The following is a 20,974-nucleotide window of genomic DNA, read 5'->3' on the forward strand; positions in this document are numbered from 1 at the left end:
TACTGGGGATTATGTTCTCAGAACAACTCCTTATTATATCATTCATTACCTCAAAGTATCTGTGACTCTATGAGGCAAGATCCATTCTCCAATAACCAGTGTAGATCACACCCTCCTTTCCTCCTCTTCCCCCCAGCCTCTATAGATGTTTAATAGTTGCTGTAAGCCAAAAGGAAAAAAAAAAATCATCATCTGATGGCTGACTTGCTGGTGATGAGCCTCTCCACAATTGGACTGGCTGTTGAACCACGAACTCAAAAGTTACCAGTCCTCTTTGTATATGTAGCCTTTTCAGCTGAGTGTCAAATCTGCTGGCACTTGCCCTTTCCACAGCATTAAGCTTACAAAGCTATGGTCATGTCCATTCCTTGATGAGGTATCTGAAGAGGACTTTGACTGATGCTCCACTTCACTGTCAGACCAAATAACTGGCCACTAGTTTCCAACAAGGCTGCCCAAGGCACTGTTATTTACACTTCATTCATCATGGGGAAGCCATCAGGCAGTGACTAAATCATGAATGCCCATCACAGACAGCTGAGTATAACACAGCAAGCTGACTCTGTTGTGTGGCTGTTACTTTCCTGCTTCAAATACTGCTATGAATGAAGGGAACGTTAGAAGTCTCCTTGTCCAGGACCCTCCGTTTACAGAGGAGGAAGCTGAGGCCCATAACTTGTCCAAGGTCAGACAGGAATTCTAAGAGATGAGATTTGAACTCTGATCCTATGGTTCTTGAGCCAGTTCTTATCCTCCACAAAGCCAAGGCCTCTTTACCGGATGGCTTTGATGGAAAGCTTCAAATTGCTTTACTGGGGAGATCTATTCTGACTGTCAGAAAAAAAAAAAAGCCTGAGATTTAAACATGCTATATCATGGATGGGAATAACAGAAAGTGCTTTTGATGGGCCCTCAGCTGAGCCCAGCATTCAGTAACAGCAGGAGTGTATTTGGGAAATCATTCAGTGCTTTTGGTGATCCCAGGCTGTTCTCTGCTGCACAAACTTCATCTTTTTAACATCAGTATTCTCTCTGTGAATGCAGCTGCCAGTCACAGAATGTCATGCTCTCAGAAGAATCAGAATTCCAGGTGACCCAAAGGGCAATAGAAAGATACATAATGGGTATAAATAGGCTGCTGCAGCATATCATCAACAATGGCCTACACATACACAAAAATAACATAAAAACAATCAGGGATACATGGGACTATAAAAGGAGGTGGGCTAGTTACATAGTAAAAGCAAAATAAAAGAGGCAAATAGCCCAATTTTGTTCCATAAGCATTTACAAAGTATCCATATTTAGAGGAAGTCTTCCATTGTGCTATGCAGATGCTGTGGAGAGAGGAGGATTTGTGGAAAGATCAGGAGAAAAATCATCCTGAAGAGAAAGTGCAGGGGTGCACTGCAGCTAGTCAGAGGAGGTAATACCATCTTGGCTCCATTGAAGTGTCACAGCAGGCACTCCTAATAGCTCACCTGTAAATAGTGCTTTAAGGTTTACAAAGTTCTTTCCTTGGGATAATACTGCAAGTTTTATGAATATGTGGGTTATGCCCATTTTACAAATGAAAGGCCAAGGTGCAGAGCCAGCCTTCAGGCCAGGCCCTCTCCCCTATACATCCTGCCCTCAGTTGTTGCACATTGTGCAGCATTGAACTGGCTTGTTAAATTAGGCATAGGGCCAAAACTTAGACCCAAGAAGCTATAGCCATGCAAAATATACCCTTCTTCTAAAAGAAATCATCTTAAAAGCCCTTAAATTTTTTTTTTTAATAATGACTTTAAAGAACTTTGATCAAAATTTAAACATTACTTTTTCTGTGGTAGTTTTACCTTGATTTTGTGAACGTTTGAATGTTTTCCTGTAACCATTCTCTTCACTCATACCCTCTTTCTTTGACTTTCTGTGATGCTGTTTGCTTCTGTCTCTGTGACTTACTCATTGTGATTCATCATCAGCTGCTGAGAGAAAGTCTGAGCTGTTGAAATACCCGAGTTCAGGGTGACTCTCACTTAAGTGCATTCACATGGCTCCTTCTTGTGGCCACCTGTCACTTGTCGGGTTTATGAAGGTAAATCAGGCCCATATAGGCGAATAGCAGCTGTGACTCTCTCTTCTTAATTCCTGGGTCTGATTTGCATCTGCATTTAAGCCTTCTTCTCTTCAGCGTGTCTGTGCAAGTCCTGGCCACTGGATGGCACCACTAACATATCTTTTCCCCCCAACTGAGAAAAAAGAAGGGCAAATGCTCAGGGCAGAGCAGAACTCTGGGGACTGAAATGAGATCCCTGTCCCCCCGGAAGTTCCGAGTGGGGTATGTGTAAGTGATCTAGGATCACGGAGTTCAGGCGCTGGCAGGGTCTCCGCTGCGTCTAGACCAGGACACAAAAAGAATCTTACTGTGACACACTCAACAAGTGCCTAACATCCCAGCCTCTGCTTAAAGACTTCCAAGGAAGGGCCCTCTCACCCGTCAAAACAGGAGACATTGAAGGACTCCAGTTGTTACGAGGTTTTCCTGATTGCCTCTCTGTCATTTCCACCCTTTACTCCGGTTTCCCTTCCCCATCACCCTCCCAACCTTCCTCTTCATCCCCTCCCCAGCCTTCACTAAGCAAAACGTCCTTAATTCTTTCAGACCCGGGCCTGTCAGTGTCTCTGTATTTGACTCTTCCAGAGGTGCATTCTCAGGGTTAAGCCTGGTCCCAAGGTTGAGAGGAGTCAGTGGGAAGGCGCTGTGTGTTTTCCACTAAAGTCTGGTTCTTTGTGGCTCTCATCCTAGCCCTCAGGCAGTTTATGCCCATTGCAGGCGACTGGGACATCTGCAGTCACACAGTGCAGTGTCAAGGGGTGGGGGTGGTGACGCCGAGCCCTTCTCCTTCCTGCCTGGCTCTCATCGTGGCACACCTAAGGAAGGAAGGCTTTTTGATTTTTCAGCATTTTTCCTGCGTTGTGCCCCTCCCTGCCTTCCCTTCCCATTAGCTTAGGTGATGAGAAGTCCTATATATGATCTGACTGTTCTGGAGACTGTGGGTCCAAGTGCTGAAATTCTTGATGTTAACTATGAATTTCTGTTTGAGAAGCTTCTCCTATGTTGTTTCTTGAGATTTTGTGACCAAGATGATGGTGATGATGGCCACTGACTTTCCATGGGGGGGAGAGACCACGTTATTATCTGTTACCCATCACCCAGGGACTCCCAGAGTCCTGTCTTATCCCTCCTGGCCCAGCAGAGGGAGCCTGCAGGAGCCTGAGCGCGTGGGGCCAGCTGGGGGCAGTGTTGCCTCACACAGTCCGTCTAGTGAGCTCTGTAATAAACGGGAACCAGGACATTCCCTTGTCATGGTGTGGTTTCTGTTTGTGACACTGGGCCTGTGGAAAGGACTGATGAAACTTCCTGCACACTGCCCTTCTACTACGACTTTGGGTGTATAGACTCGATTTAGAGCTAGAAAATCACTTCATTTAAAAGATGAAGACTGAGACTTAGAAAGTGAAAGACATGCCATGAAGTAGCTAGTAATTGGCAGAGCAAGAATTTGAACTTAAGTCTTTGGTCTTCAAATGTACTTTTTCCTAGCATACCAGGAGTTCTTAAGCTGGAGCCCAGGAATTTAGTTTAAAAATTTTTTTTTATAACTCAGTATAATTATTTACCTTTGTCATTCTACATTTAAGCATTTTAAGACATTACTCTGGGAAGGTGTCCTTGGTTTCATCTAGCTTCCAAAGGAGAACATGACAGAATAAAAATTGAAGAGCCCCTGCTTTACACCAAGCTGTCTCCTTGAGCTTTTTTTGTTGGATTCTAGAAATACTTTCTAATTACCACTGCATTCATTTCCTTTGAAGTAGACACCCAAGATCCATTTTCTCCGAGGATGTGCACTTCAAACATGCAACTAGAGAAGCTGGAGAATCTGCTTAGAGTTACTCGTGCATCTATTGGTCTATTCCCTGGGTCATAGTACCATTATGTAACTTATAACTCAGCTCTCACAATGATTTGAGTGTCACTTATACCAAATAAAATGTCTTAGTCTTATTTCACAAAGTTTTAGCACATATTTTCTCATTTCTCACAATAGTTTTTGAGACGGTAGGGAAAGTAGTAGTATCCCCCTTTGCAGATGAGGAAATCAAATTCTTGAAAAGGGAAGTGACCTGCCCAAAGTCATATAGATAGACAGTGATAGAGACATGACTAAAATAAGTACCCCTATTTTCCTGCTTAGGATTCTTCACCTTCTATCCCTTTCTGAGATTCTTTTTCTAATTGATTTCTGGTTTGGGGTTATCTTGGGCATATTTCTCATGGGGATTTCATGCTAATCCAGCATGATTTTGATCTCCATCAAAAAGATAGCTTTTTGAAGCAAATTCCTAGCTCTTCTTGGGGGAGTTTTCTCTATATAGGACTGCCCACATTTCACATTTGAATGGAGGTGGAAGAAGGCGTGCAGACCTTCCAAATTTTAGCCAAGGTCAAGGTCTCCTGTGATGCTAAGCTTTTTCCCCACCATATCTTTTGGTGGTTTTTTTTTTTTAATTTGTTTATTATTTTATCTGAAGAAAGCAAGGGAAGAAGTCTTATTTTTACTGTATATTGTCTCCTAAGATAAGCATTTTATTAAAAGTGTAATTCTCTCCTATAGTATCCTGTCTTTTTAGCATGAAGGTAATTCTCATCTTGTTCATTATTTAAATAGAGTCTGCATCTTTATAACATGTTAGGGCCATTCAGACAGCTCAAGGATACTTCTTCCTTTTCATTTTTATGAATAAATAGTTCTCCATTTGGGGAACAAATTTAGTGTGACTTTTTATGGGAATATCATGACCATCCTTTTATTCAATCAAATCAAACAAGCATTTCTTAAGTACCTGATATATACAAAGTCATTGTGCCATTGCTATAAAGACCCTCCCCAAAATAGTCTGGTCTAAGGGAGTTTATAGTCTTCTTCCTGCTCAATCCTGAAAAGTGAACAAGTCCTATAGTCTGTCACCTTATTTAGATGCAAATTGGCAATAGCAAGAATTGTACTAGGTTAGTTTCCTTTCCTGTTATAGTTTGAACCACTTTCTGTTGCAGGCCTTGCCTCTGGGAAGACACCACCCAGGAACTATCACTCTCTCTGCTCCCTGGCATACATAGCCTGAGCTATGAGAGCTTCAGCCACAGACTGGTTCTGTCCTTGATCACACACTTGGCTGACATTCACTGGTCTGTTTTTAAGAGGTCCCGGTTGCTTCATCATCTTATGGGACATGAATAGAATTCTGGGTTTCATAGAGGGTGTGGATATGGGGTTAACTGTCTGTCTGGACCCTCTGGATGCCAACAAGGCTCATGAGATATTGGTTACCCGTATCCTTCAAAAAAAATTGAACTGAAGAATTCACTATGTTTTTTTCTGACTTGCCTTTCTTCTACCTCCTATGGTTGTGTACTAAGAACCTAGCATGTAGAAAGTCATGAACCTAATAATATTTATGATTTTTAAAAATCAATACTTAAAAGGCTAAACTTTAACCCCCTTTGCAGGAACAATCTCAGGTTGGAAGATCATGTCATGTAACCCATGCTTGACAATGATTCATTGAATATCCTGTCCCATCATGATTGGGGCCAAACTGACATTCAGCTTTCTGGGACCCCTACCCTAGCTTTTCTGTACATCTAAATATGGCAACCTTTGAAGTAGAAAAAGGTTATTTAGTTTTCTCAGAGAAAGGGCCTCCCCTTCTAGCTTTAAGCATTTGATTTTCCTTCATAAAGGAAACCCAGATGTTCTGGGGACCAATCTGAAGGAAAGGGGATACTGAGGGGGGAGAGCAAGGAAAAGAGAGGTGGGGAGAGAGACAGAGAGAGACAATGAGAATGATAATCCTTTTGGAAATTATTATTGGAAGCTTATGTTATTCCAAAAACTGGTTTTGCTGCTCCAAAAGACATGCAGATTGTGCGCAGCTACTGTCCCTTACTCATCGAGTTGAGACCTATATTTGATATCAGGGAAAGAAGCAGCTACTTGCCTGCTTGTTCAGAGGAAGAAAAGAATTATCTTGGTGAAAGAAAAAGAGTATGGATTTCATTCATTTATCTCAGGCACTGTCCTTGTGCAGGGAAGCAGAAATGGACATTCTATTTAGCAGAGTCACTCTTGAGATTCCTGTTGGGTGGGAATTTTTCTACTCCATTATAGATAATTAATTTGGAAAGGCATGTTTTAATTTCTAAAATACTCTCATATGCCCTCGGAAGAAGGTAGAGGAAGTGGTAGCACTATCATTTTGGATGAGAAAGTAACCAAAAACTTTACGAGAGATTCAGTGGTTTGTTTTTTTTTTTTTCCTTTTTCAGATAGGTTTGTAAAATTCTGATTCAAAGTAAGTCTTTTGAAAATTTTATAGCATTTTCCTCAAATAATTTACATGGCCACTTGGGGATGAAATAGTGCTCCCTTGAGTCCAAATGCATGACTTTATCCTATTCTGTATGTGCAGCCATGGAACCAAATAGTAACAAAATGATGAGATTGATTGATAGATTGGTTTGTTGGACTCTGATACCACTGACCTGAAGCTAACCAACTGGAGAGAGGCAAAAAAATAAAAAAATAAAAAAAATAAAAAAATCAGGGTATAAATTGGCTTTTATCCCAACCAGAAATAGAACTTGATGAGCAAATGTGAGAAGTAGAAATCTAGCATATTTTTTGGAGATGTGTAATGTCTTCCCAGATGTCTTAGATTATCAAGCAAAATTGGCTCTGCTAGAGATGGAATTCTCTCCTGCGAGAGCTCTGAGGCAGCAGAGAAAGAGAAATTCTATGTTCTTGGACAAAGCCAAAATATGACTGAATTCTAAATTGTCAGTTTCCATTGAAAGGATAGATGAAGGGGACATGGAGGAGTTAGAAGCAGATGATTAGAAAAGTGATGACTTTCTTCTCTGAATTCCAGAATGCTTTGAATCTGAATTAACTTATGTATGTGGAAATTCTGAGGAGGATTTTTAAAAAGAAGATAGGGAACTGAGAGAATGAAAATAGAATTCAACCCCGTGCCTGTTTGCTGCTAAGATAGTACAGATTTCTGACTGGCTTGGCTATACTTCCTTCTTCTGAAAATGTAGGGTTTCAAGTTTAAAAAAAAAAAAAAAGTTAAAATTTTTTAAAATTCTAAAGGATAGAGTTGGACCTGCCTGGATATCTAGGATGTTTAGCTAGAAGAACCTCCCCAGATTAGTTCATAAATTGATAATGACTAGTTTTGAGTTGGAGACTCTGATTGAGCTTGGTTTCTTGGAGGAGAAGAAAGAGGTAGTGTTGGTTCCACTCTTTCTTTTTAATGCCTTCTAGTGTCAGTTATCCCGTGGATGTTTGTAAGTCCTTGACTGGTGGTTCCTTATTTTTTTAAATAGTTCAATTTCTGTTTTTACTTTGATATTTTACTCTTTGCTCTTCTGAGGCTCTAGTGATTCCTGGCTCGAAGACACAAAGAAAAAGACTGGCATTCAAGGCCATCTACATGCTGGCTCCAACTTAATTCTCCAGCCTATTTTCACAATATTTCCCTTGAAAGTAGAATGTATTCTCCACTCAGGCCAAACTGCACTTCTCTCTCATTCTCATCTTGCCCTCCTTTCTCATTCTCATCTTGCCCTCTCTCACTTCTTTGCCTTTGCTCATGGTGTCCCCTGCTCCTGGAATAGATACTCTTCCCATTTATTAAAGGCTCTCAATTTCCTCATAACTTGACTCTTATTTCTCCTCCTATTTGGAAGCATATCTGAATCTTCCCCTCCACACCTCCACACCCCCACCCTATACCCCCTGACATCGAGCTCCCTTCTCATATTACCAATAGCACTTTGCTTGGACCCCTCCTTCATATTTGCCTTACTCTCCCTTGTATCATAGTTATTTGTGGAATTGTTCTTTTCCCAATGTGGCTGTATTTTTCTTGAGAATAAGGATATTTTGGATCTCCAGTTGACACTCCCCTCCCCAACCAAGCACAATGTCTGACAATTCAACAATTTAATTCATCAAGCATTTTTTAAGCACTTACTACTAGGTGCAAGATATTGTGCTAAGTAACAAACAGAAAAATAGCATTAAATAATTTCTGCCCTCTAGAAGCTTATATTCTGCTGTAGTAGAGACTTCGGAGTCTCACAAATATTCTTCTATACACAATAAATAACTGCAATTAGTTATTGATTTGAATTGGATGGAAAAGTTTTCGCCAGGCCTGACTAGACAGTTTGAAGCAGGCTTGTGTATCCCTAGAATCTTCTGCCCCCAAAGACAACGGGAGGTTCACGATGTCCTGTTTTTGAAGTTCAAGAAGCCCTATTGGTTGACTTCATTCTCTATAAACAAGAAATTGAAGGTGGAGCTCAGACAAATAGTAGCTATTTTAATAAGAAAGACAATTTTAAAAATTATAATTGTGAATTATAATAAATCTAGGATTAGCTAAACACCACTATCACCTTTTTCATTAAGTGCTTTTTGGCTCATCATCTTGGCCCTTGCTCCACTTGCAAGAAATGAGCTGGTTGTACATTAGAATAACAATAGTAGTATTAACTGATATTAGTATTTTAAGACTTACAAAGTGTTATAGCTCTATTATCTCATTTAATCTTCACAACTTTATGGAGTAGGTGCTATAAGTAGATGATGCCATTTTGTAGATGAGAAAACCTGTGACTTAGAAAAATTAAGCTACTTAGTCACGATTATGGAGTTGGTAAGCATCAGAGAGGTTATAAACCCAGACCTCTTCTGATTGAACCCCTGTGCTCTTTCAGCTACCCTTCTTTTAAAATTTACTGTCTGGAAAAATACTATGGAAAATTACAGTTAGAAATCCTTGCCCTAGACCTAGAATATAAATTACCCTAAGGTCAGAGGACCCAGGGAAGTGAATATGAATGATTTGGTTGAGGAACAGCAAAACCCAAGGGAGAATCAAAGCAGGCAGGTCCTTCTTGCTTTGGAAGAGAAGAGTCCCAGAGTGAGAGAGGTTCAATAGGGACAGCTTAGCCAGGCAGGCCTCTAGGCCAGGGTTCTGAGCTCAGTTTGGTTTGAGTCCATCAGGCACTTTTAAGACAAAAAGATTTTTTTTTTTTTAAAAGGTTTCTTCTTTTTTTTTGCCAAGGGCTTGAAGAAGGCTCCCAGCGGGAGAGACAGTAACTGGGTTACACTTGGCAGCTTTTCCTGGCCTCGCACTGCTCCGGGGCCTTGTGAACAAGGACGGCTAGGGTTGCTTCAGCTGGAGATACTAATCCCTATTCCCTCTGCCCTCTGCTTAATTGTTCCACGACTCAGAAGTCATTTTTTACAGTCAGGCCCTCTGATGTGGTGGGAGCATTTGTAGCCTTATGTACCAGCTTCTTACTCCATGGCTTCTGTACTGGTTTGCCTGGGCTGTTCCTGGATGTTCTGAATCAACAAACCACAAAATATGTCTCTTTTGTTGACTTTGCAGAGCTCAAATGAAAACTGCATGCTTTCCTTGTGTGATCCTGGGCCATCTGTTCTTCGGGGCAGAAGCTCAGCACTGAGGGAGCACAGGGGGGAGCTCTCGGCACAAGGAGTCCTGCTTTTGTTCACATGGCTCACCACCCTCTCTCTTCCTTTGAGGAGACACCCCCACATCGCTTACAGACAAATGCGTGCACACACACACACACACACACACACACGTGCTTTCACACACTCATACACACACTTTCTCTCCATATACTCTCTCACACACACATACTTCGGAGTCTCACAACAGCCTTAGCAAGGCAGTGTATAGTGGGAGATGTCATTCCTACTTTATAGAAGAAACTCAAAGCCAGTCTTGCTTATGGTCATATACATGGATCTAGGATTCGATCCCAAGTTTCTGACTCCCCACTTGTAGGCTGGCTAGCCTTTTTCATAGACTCTCAGTTTTCCTATTGGTGATGTAGGCATGACAAGCACCCTAGTGAGCCATTTGTGGGCTTTGCTGATTTTAAGAACATAACAATAGAATAAATGAATAAATGAAAAAGAATATTTTTAAATGTATATTACTTATAGGCTGAAGAATTGGGAAAAACCTGAATAAATTCAAAAAGGCAAATAATTAGTTGCTTTTCTACTCGTCAGATGTACAAATCTTCCTTGGAAAAAAGACCTCGTTCTGATGTGTTAAATTCCTTCTTTATTTTATGTCAGTTCCACAAAACTAGATATGTGGGCCATGTGTCCTGACTAGGGTAAGCCTGGCCCTGGTCCCAGCCCCAGCCCCACTCTTATCCCTATCTGTGTCCTGACAAGCTCTTCTTGCTGGTAGAAACAGTGAGGATTCAAGTGGAGGTCCTAAGGAGCTGACCCAGAGAACTGAGCAGCATGTAAGCTCAAGTGATTATTAGAAGGATTCCATCATTTATTTAGCTCCGTGTAATACTTCCTGTAAGAATCTGAATTGTGAACATGAAGACAGACTTAAAAAGGAGGCTGAAACCATCAAATTAAAGAGAATTATCAGAACCTCATAAACATGGTATTAGTTTATTGTGACTTTCTTCCTCTGACATTCTGTATCCATTTCTCTCCAGAAGTTATTGCTTATATTACTTATTTGGCATTTACCCATGGACTGTCCAGCATTGTGTTTTCTTCTTATGTGTGACCCATGTCTTCCCAGCCAGACTAAGAACTAGCAGGAGTTGGTCTGTGTCTTCTATTACTGTCTCACTCACAATGTCCACCACTGTACTAAGCATACAGGACAGACTTACACAATAAACATTTGTTGAAGAAGCAAATATATTTTTGCATGTATGTGTTTTTATTTTTGTTTTTTTTAACATTAAAGTGAAGATTTTTTTTTTGGAAACAAACTCGTACATTTATCCTCTGTCTAAAGAACTGTTTGCTACCAGACTGGTTTTGCTGCTATAGTTTATTTGAAAAGAAGGACATCTCATTTATGTCTCTCAAGAGAGCTATGGAAATTAGGAGGGCCTGGCAAGTGTCCGTAAAGGTAGAACTATCTACACTAAGAGGATTAGAACAAACATTCCCCAGTGGGCCTGAGGTCACCCAGTGCCTATGGTATGAGTTGAGCAGCTGGGAAACTGTATAGGAGAGGATTATTAGTTGACTCCAGATCTAGATGGGGAGAAGGTGACTAATAGCAAGTTTCAGAGTCCTGAGGTTACAGCATGAAAAGCCCATATTGGTCAGGCAGTGCTTGGAGGTATGCAAAGCCTGGTCTAGCTCTGAAAGTCATCAAAGCAAAGCAGGTTACAGAATTATAAAATACACGCATACCTTTGGGTGGACATGTGTGTGTAAGTGTATACACACATATATTTATCATTCCTTTTCCCAGGACAAATTATTTTTTTTCTGAACTATAGCAACTTGTGTTAATATTGAGTGGAAGAAGATATATGTTTCTGTGTAGAGTTCTAGAATCCACTTACTGAGGAAGAATGATTTATTAATAATAAGGCATTGGAGAAGTTTTAGCCTTTTAGTTGGAATTTGAGTTTATGTGTGCTTTAATGGGCAGTACATTTCAGAAGACCTCTGAAATAACCAGAATCCTTGGCATACAGGTTCAAATGTGAGTCATTGTCCTATCAGAGAATCCATTTTGCTTTCGGTTGCTTTATAATTTGGCAATTAACTAATTAGAATGATATCATAAGATAATTAAAAAATTATGGTTTTTGCCCCCCAGACAGAGGCGCCATGTCACATAGCCCAAGGACTGATTGGCTTAGAGCCAGGACTCCAGTGACAGCTGTTCCCTGGGGCTCTACTTAGCCTTAGTGCTCTCTTAATTGTCGAAGGTCATTTAACTTATTGCCCAGGAGTAAGCAGTTTTGCTAAGACCCACACACCTGGGACAGCAGTTCTGAGACTGCTCATTCCCAGAGGGACTCTGGTCATTATCTACCCTATAACCTTAGAGGCCGGGGAACCTAAGGTGATCTCTCTCAGGTTTTCTGTCCAACATTGCTTATCATAGTTGGGTGGAATGGTGTCAGGTATCAATAATCATCTGTTTTCCTCACTTCTACCTTGCATTCCCAAGCAAAAAGTGAAGATGCGGGTAGGGTTCTTTGTGACTGACAACTCCTTTGCATCTTTGCAATCTTTGTAATTGCTGCTGAGTTTGCCTTTGTCATCCTTGGGAGGGGGAGAGGAGCCAACAGGAGTAATACCCTTATCTCACACACAGGTACCCCATTCTGAGTTTGGCCTGCGATCTTTCTGTAGACACTTATATGAGTCTTGCTGATGTCTGAAAACAAGGGTTCTTAGGGGATCAAGGGTAGCCTGGGTTCACCAGAGCTTCGCTCTGATGTTGGCATGTGATAATCCTCCCTCACAGATCTCTACTATTTTTGTCCATGATGAATCTCTGCCTAAGTTTGCATTGCATTCACTCCATTTCTCTTCCCCTCTTCCTCCCTACCCCCCATTTCATCATAAGACACAAAGGCATAGATTTATACCTAGAAGGAATGTAAAAACCTATCTAGTCAACACCCTCATTATACAGATGAGGAATTTTGGAACCAGGAAGACTCAATAGTTTACCCAAAGTCTCACAGGTAGCTTTGAACCAGGTGCTCTGACTCCAGAGATAGTGTTTTTTCCACTGAAACATGCTATCTTTATATCAGTGAAAATTAGGTTCTCTGAAGTGAAATTTGCTACTTCTATCATGACTGTCAACAGTCAGTTACCTATAACCATGATTAACCTGCCAGCCACATAGTCATGACACTGGCAGTGGTAATCCCTTGAGAATAGGTGAGGTGTCCTCCACCTCTTAATGCCTTCCTTATCATTCCCTCCACAACCAATTAGGGGAGATTTTTAAAGAATTCTATTGTTTATGCTAGGTGTTAGGGTTATTTATGTTGGTGTCTTGATTTCTCTTCCTTCTCTAAGTCCCTTGAGAGCAAGGATTGTTTTCCATACTAAATGTGTGGATTCTTAATGAAAAGTTCGCTGTATTTGGTAAAGACTATATCTTTAGCCTTTTGTCCCCTCCTGTTCCTTTCTCTTCACAATCTCCTCCCACTCCCCCAGCCAGTCTAACAAATTTGCTAAAATGCTCCCCTCTATTGGCCTGAATTTTACAGGATTAAGATTTCCCAAGGAGAGAGATAATGAGGGATAGAGTTCACAGGATGTATGGAGTCAGGGGGAAACAGAGGTTTACCCAACACAGGGAGCCACCATCCTCTTTGTGGTATGGGGTTGCCACATTCCTGCTCCCTAACAGTCCCATAGTTGTCCCAGTTACTCCCAGCTTCAGGGGGAAGCTACACTGGATAGAGCAAAACTTGCCAAGATTCCACACATAGAGAACACATTCATATTTCAAATATTCCTTCTACCACAGTGTGCCCTGGGGCTGGGGATATGGCTGGAAGTACTCCTCTTTCCCCAATTTCTGGTCCTCCTTTCACTTTGCCAACTTAGTTATAGCTTGAACCTGTCCCTATCCCCTGAGGGGAAGAGGTACTGGTCCCCTGGGAGAGATCCCTTTTCTAAAAGACAGTCTTCTCCCAACTTCCCAGCCTTACTCTCCAAACTACGACCTTGCCTAAAACCAGGATTGCCAGTTTGTCCTCCCCAAACACCCTTACCCTGAAAGAAGTTGACTTTGAGCCTCTGAGTATTCCAGCTTGTGGGGAGCTTGTTAGGGAGGGGATGGGAATAAGGGTCGGGGGGGGGGGTGGTGAGGGGCTTGGCTTCCTTTCATTCAACAAGTATTTTAAGGGGCACCTATTGTGCAAGACTCTATGCAGAGTACTCCAGCTTTGCAGAAAATCACGGTCCTTGATTTTTAGGCCTACTGACTATGTAGAACTATGATGTCTAGAAGCAGAAATTGCTACTATAGTTTGTGATCTATATACAAAGGCACAACCCTGGCCCATTCCTCAGTTCTCCTTAGATGATTATGGAGTTCGAGATGGCAAATGCTCGGCTTAGCTTGCCCTTTCTCCCTCTCCTAGAGTGAGTAATACATGGCCAGAGGGGCCTACAGGGCCGTCTGCCAGTCCAGGGGATGGATGTCTCCTCAGGGATCCACGCACAAAGGATTTGTTCAACATAAGACTCTTTGGCCCGGGGCCTGGCAGGACTGGGGTCATACGTGGCTTAAGGGGTTCCAGGCAGGAACATAGGTCACTTAAACACATTCCCCTTAATTTTCATAGCAGCAAAACTGAAGCCATAATCAGGTCAAACTGACCCTGCCTTTTCCTGCACCACTGACCTTCAGTGGGAAGAAGAGGAAGGTCACAGAAAGCCCTTCCTAAATCACATGTCTTAACAGTAGTGAAGGATATCAGGGCATGACATCAGCTAGCCAGGACCTGCCACCCCCTTTATGCCCAGGTCCTCCCACTCTGAGTCTAGGCCTATTTCTGCAGAAACATGCTGCCTTCATTTCATTTGAGGTTACATTCACAGCAATGGACATTTGCTGTTGATCCCCAGTTTTCTATGAGCGTGATTAGCCTGCCCAGGCTCCCATTATAGCCAGTAGTGTGAATAGTCAAACATTCCCCGGTTCTCACTCATGGTGCCCCGCTGTGCATTCCCCTTCTGTGCTGACAACAGGTCTTCTGAAATCCGTGAGGTCGAATGTCTTCTCTTTCATCTTCCCCACTCATTGTATGATCAGGGAGTAAAAACCAAAGGAAGAGCAAGAGAACCGTGTCAGAGACCGAACTGTCCAAGGGATGAAATCTTGAAGGGCAAGGTTTACAGGCTGAGCTGGGGAGCAGTGTGTGTGAGAGAGATTTCTCCAAAGCCTCCTCTAATACATCTTGTTTTTCCTATCTTTTCTCAGCTTGTTTGACATGGGAGGTGAATATTATTGTTTCTCATCTGATATTACCTGCACCTTCCCTGCCAATGGGAAATTCACCCCTGACCAGAAGGCCATCTATGAAGCTGTGCTGAGATCCTGCCGGGCCGTCATGAATGCCATCAAACCAGGTAGAGGAGGAGCTTGAGGGGGAGAAGAAACATATCAGATTTTCTGAGCGTCTAAGGGTTTGGGGGGAAAGGGCAGAGAGAACCTGTCCCCAGAGCCCATGTCCCTACTCTGCCCCTCACCTCCTGAAGGATCTGGTTCCCTGGAGAAAACAGGGCAATTTATGGGACAGGTGATAGTTATCTTCGGGGATCAAAAGGGCACTTATGGAAGAGGGTTTGGGTCTTGTTTGACCATAGAGGGAAAAACAAGGAGCCAGAATTTGCAAAGAGGTAGATTTCGGTTTGACATAACTGTGACAATTACAGTTATCTCAAAGTGCATGGGATTTAATTAGATACTTTATCATTGATCTTCAAGCTGAAGCTGGATAACCACAGGTTGGAGACAGAGTAGAAGGGAGATCTAAGGCAGGTACAGATTGGACAAATGCCCTGTGGGGTTCTTCTAGCAACTCTTGAGATTCTCCCAGGGTATTGTTAAGAAATCCAAAGGGACCTCCCTCAGTCAGGAGGAACTTGTCTCTGGACTTGCTTTCATTCTGTAGAGCTTTTAGCTCAGAGCTAGCAGAACTTAGGGATCTTTCTTTGTCCTACACTTGTCCAGAAGGAAGGGCTTTTTGCACACATTTGTATGTTGGGGGGCCAGCATAGGCTAGAAAATAGGAGTAGGTAGGAGCCTTGGTTTCCCTGGAAAGTGCCAGAAACAGAGAAAAGTTATAACTTACACCACTAGTCTTTGATTCCTTGTTGGCAACCGGTGAAAAGAAGTGGTTACTGGCCTCTCTAGAGCCACAATCAGCATTCCAATGAGACACATGGCAGGAGGACTTTCTTTCCTTTGGTAATTGATTATATTCACAGGAACAAGGAGAGCTCAGAGCTGACTAAAGACTTCTTTAGGTTCATGGCACAAGGCTTAGGAAGAAAGTGCCATGAGACACATAGCTGTCTGTCCACCATCAGTTTCTAAGGGATGAATGTCTTGCCTGGACCAGGGTTAGTGATACCCTATTGTTTGGAACTACAGCCCAGGCTCTCTTCATGTGCCAAATTTAGAAAAGCCTGTCATTGCTCACCTATCCCATCTGTCTGTTCATTTGCATCTTCTGCCTCAATCTCATAGGCTTCTCCAATGTGGGAGCATTAATTAGGCAATTTGGTAAGCATTTATTTAACATCTGCTGTGTGCCAAGCACTGTGTTAGGCTTTAGGAATACAAGTACAAAGAAAGAAACCATTCTTTCTTGTAAAGAGCTTTCATTCCAAGTGGGATGGGGGAGCAGACAATTGGTACATAATTACATACAATATAAATATAAAATGAACAAACACAAATATGTGCCAAGCAGTTAAATATAAGTTACTTTAAGAGGTAAACAGGGGGAGGGATCAAGAAAGACTTCATGCAGATTGTCCCCTAACTACATCTTCAGAGAAGAGAGGGACTCAAGATTGGAGATAAGGAAAAAAGTGTATTCTAGCAGAAGGTTTTGCAAGGGTCAGTGTTGAAAAGTTACCCATCCATATGTTCTGTAAATAAAAAGCTGTAATAAAAAATAATAATAATAAAGAGGTAAGGAGGGAAGGTATTCCAGGCATGGAATAGTTAGTGCAAGGACACGGACACCAGAGGTGAAGTGAGGAAGAAAAAAAAAAAAAAAAAAAAGGTCAATTTGACTAGAAACTAAAATACAGAAGAGGAAGAAATATTTTTTGAGATCTGAAAGGTATACCCATTGGGACCAAATTATGTAGGGCTCTAAGAGTTAAATAGAGGAGTTTATAGTTTGTCCAAGAAGCAATAGGAAGGCACTGGATTTGGTTGTGGGAGGGAGTGACATGGTTAGTTCTGAGTGCTCAAGTGTGGTGATCTTGTTCTTCTTTTAAAATAAGTAAAATAGTTCTCTCGGGGGAGAGGGTAGGTTTCTCGGGGAGGTTTTCTTGAAGGCAGCTTTAGTATCAGTTCAGATCAATAATTACCCCAAATGCAGCCAGCTGGTAAAAATACAAACGTTTATTTTCTCCTTCCAAAATAGCCTGGTTAGTTGAGGCCTAGAGGCTATCTCTCTGCTTGGTTCCAAGAGCTCTTGCAGATTATCCTTTGCTTTCTTCAGCCTCCAGCCAGCACAAAGATGGAATGAATCTCTTGTCTCCTTCACTTGGGGCTTGGCTAGCTTTCTGGAGAGTCTTTCAGACCAGCTTAGTCTCAGTGGGGGAGGTGCAGGAGCCCAGCCACCACAGGGGTGTGCCTCTAAGAGCCTTCTCAGTCTTCTGCTGAACTCTTGACTCGTAGCTTCTTCCTCTGAAAACTCTTCTTCTGCCACCAGCCAGCCAAGTGGAAAATATTCTCTCGAATCACTCTTCGCTGGCATATATATGACTCTTCTGAGAGAATGGGATTATGGGTTTTCTCCCATAGTGCTCTCTGGCCCTAAGAGCTTTAAGGGAGGTATGAATTCAGATATCTCATACTAAACCCTGAAATTTCCCAAACATGTGAACTCCAAGGAGTAAAGGTGTGAACACAAGCATTGTATCAATTAGTTCTACTTAGTACCTTGTTTCAGGTTCTGGCCCAAAACATCTTCTTGTAAGATCAGATCAATAATCTATCAACTCTAATGAGTTAGCAATTTATAAAGATTCCAACACTTAAGGAATATTATCTTGGCAGTGGTGTGAAGAGAGGATGAGAAGTGAGGAAGGGTGATAAATCAGGAAATTGTGACTGTGATCTAGGCCAAGTAAGAGCTAGATTGGGACTGAACCTGGGTGACTTTGCATAGAGAGGTAAAGAGAAGAGAGAAGAAATCAGAGGTGAAAAATGTCGTTCCCCAACGTTCTATCCTAAGCCCCTTTTTTCTCTTTTCCTCTATAACATCTTTCTTTTAAAAAAAAATTCAATAATATTTTATTTTCCAAGTACATGTAAAGATAGTTTTCAACATTCATTTTTATAAACTTTGTGTTCTAAATGTTTTCTCTTTTCCTTCCCCAAGACAGCAAGTAATGTGATGTAGGTTAAATAGGTACAATTCTTTTAAACACATTTCTATATTTGTCATGTTAGCCAAGAAAAATTAGACCAAAAGGGGGAAAAAAACTGTGAGAAAGAAAAAAAAAAAAAACAAATAAACAAGAAATGAAAATACTATGCTTTGATCCATATTCAATCTCCATAGTTCTGTCTCTGTGAATATGGATGGTTTTTCTATCTCAAGCCTATTGAAATTGCTTTCAATCACCACACTGTTGAAAATAGCTAAATCCGTCACAATGGATCATCATATAATCTTATTGTTACTGTGTACAATGAACAACTTCTTTCTTGATAATCGCATCAGCTCCTATGGAGTTACTCTGTATAGATGAATCCCACTTCTAGCCCTACTGAGTTTCAGTCACAAATCACCAGTTATCTTTTTTTTTTTTTAATTTAATTATTACTTTATATTGACAGAATCCATGCCAGGGTAATTTTTTTTACAACATTATCCCTTGCACTCGTTTCTGTTCCGATTTTTCCCCTCCCTCCCTCCTCCCCCTCCCCTAGATGGCAAGCAGTCCTATATATGTTGGATATGTTACAGTATATCCTAGATACAATATATGTTTGCCGAACCGAACAGTTCTCTTGTTGCACAGGGAGAATTAAATCACCAGTTATCTAATAGACATTTCAAACCAGATACTTCAGAGAAGTCTCAAACTTTACATGTCCAAAACAGAAATCAATATTTGCCTCAAACCATTCCCTCTTCCAAATTTCCCTATTTTTGTCAAAGCACTCTGAATGATGAAAGGATGAAGGAAAAAGATTTCCAGTTTCTTAGGTCAGGTCATATCTTCTCACCCTATATGTCCAGTCATTTGCTAAATCTTGCTTAATTACTCCACCTTTCTACCTACATTTCTGTTTCTATGATGTGGATAATATGGATAAAGAAAATTAAGAGAGTAGAATCACAAAACTTAGAAAGAAGATTAACCAAGAAGAAAGTGTTGTTAGTAATTTCAGATAAAGCAGATAGCTCAAAAAATATGAATCTTAAATAAGCTTCACAGTTAGGAGATAATTGCCAAATTCAAACAGAGCAGTTTCAGTTGAAGGACAAAGTTGGAAGCCAGACTACAAAGGATTGAGGAGTAAATTAGAGGAAGAAAGTGAAGACATCAAATATAGAGGATATTTTCAAGGAGATTGACTGGCAGAGGGAGGTGAGATCTAGAACTATGGTCTGAGAGAATGGTAAGGTCTACTGAACTTTTTTTTTTTTTTTTAATAGGGGAGGAAGACTTGAGTGTGTTTGTTCCTCCTTTGTTCTTGAAGAGAATCAATGATATAATGAGGGTGATATCTCAACTTGCACATGAATCAGATTTGGATGAGGCAGAGCATCATCCTGGGTGTCATAGAAGGCAGTTAAAAAAAAAAAAAAAGTAACTAACAGAGAAGTCAAATGTCCCAGAGTGAAGGGGGAATGATTGATGCTGCCATCTACGAGACCAGACTGGAGGGAATATGCTCAAGGGCACTTAGAGAACAGTTGGCTATGCTAAGGAAAGAAGTCATTGTCAGAGATTGGGAGAAAGGAGGAGAGTCGCTTATACTAGTCAAGGGATTGTGAGATGAAAAGAATGAGGAAAGGAGATCTCAAATGTCCTCAGTTTTTTTCAAACATCAGAAATCAAAGATCAATGATTGGCATGGGGGAGGGAAGGCTCAAGATTAAGAAAAATTAACAATGGATGAAGGGCATCTACTCCAAAAGAGATCCAGGCTAACCTTAAAAGTGACCGAGAAGCTGGCCCACATGGGTTCTGTCCAGCAAAAAAAAAAAAAAAAAAAAAAAAAAAAAATTTCTATCTTTAGAATTGACCTGTTAGATCAGACCAGGTTCTGATTTCAGCACTAGGGAAAGTTCTTGGGACCACTGAGGGGTCATGGGACAGTCAGAGAAGCCTTACATCTATACCCCACACTTGGTGATTCTGGCTCTCTGTCCTAGGAAATGATGGCTTTATTAATCACTTTTTATGTGTAATACAATAGGCATACAAAGGCCAAAAGACAAACAAACAAACAAACATATCTCTGAGTTCAAGGAACTTAAATTTTACTTGAAGGAAAAACCAATAAGGCTTTGGTGGTTTTCTTGCTTCTGCTTCTATTCCCACATACCTGTAAGAATAAAAAAAAATTAGGGTGTAGTTTACAAGTCCAAAGGGGAGTCATCTACATCTGGAGTAGCCTATCTGCTATTAAGCTGAGTGTTATATAAGAATGTATTGTCTGAAAGCAGCAGAGAGGGAAAAGAAAATCAGAAACAGATTTAATATTTGGGACTTGGGCTTTTGTTTGTTTTCATGCAGCACCCAGAGAAGTCAGCAACAGGAAGAACCATTTTGCCAGCCAACATCTGTATTTTTCCCTTTGGCTCCTTATTTTTCTTGGGGCTACCTCTTCAAATGATAGCTTTGCCCGCCAAGATTATACTTTGGAGTGGGCCTTCTTTATATTCTCACTTGCCTTATGGTTTAGCTCAGAAAGGAGGTCTACTGAGCTCAGCTGAACGCACTTCTGTCCAGGAATTAGAATTATAATGCCTCATTGGGAAGCATTGTATTCAGAATGCTCCTGTAGCCATTTGGTCCTTGGGCAACCCTAAGAGATAGATGGAAAAAGGGATTTTGAGCCCAGAGAATTGAGCTGGAATATCTGAAGTCTCACATCTGCTGACAAAATCAAAAGCATGACAGACCTAATCCCAACTCCTGCTGTACCACATTCTCTTTATTCTACACATACACTTCTATACTACCAGGTGAGAATCAGGCAGAGGCCAAGAAAAGCTGGAGAAGTATTAGGGTGCCTGGTGTGCCCTCCTGTTTTTGTGGCTGAGCCTGATGACATTTGGTCTCAATGAGTCACC

General features: G+C 41.3%; 1 protein-coding gene across 1 annotated transcript in view; it reads left to right on the forward strand.

Moving 5' to 3' along the window:
- The window catches only part of PEPD (peptidase D), a 255,845-nt gene that overhangs the window by 203,614 nt on the left and 31,257 nt on the right, over positions 1 to 20,974 (forward strand). The window contains exon 12 of the mRNA XM_051979735.1: positions 14,893 to 15,041. Within this exon, the coding sequence (XP_051835695.1) occupies positions 14,893 to 15,041 (149 nt within the window). The remainder of the gene's footprint in view (positions 1 to 14,892; positions 15,042 to 20,974) is intronic.

The sequence above is a fragment of the Antechinus flavipes genome, chromosome 2 (assembly GCF_016432865.1).
Source record: "Antechinus flavipes isolate AdamAnt ecotype Samford, QLD, Australia chromosome 2, AdamAnt_v2, whole genome shotgun sequence".
In the NCBI taxonomy this organism is placed as follows: domain Eukaryota; kingdom Metazoa; phylum Chordata; class Mammalia; order Dasyuromorphia; family Dasyuridae; genus Antechinus; species Antechinus flavipes.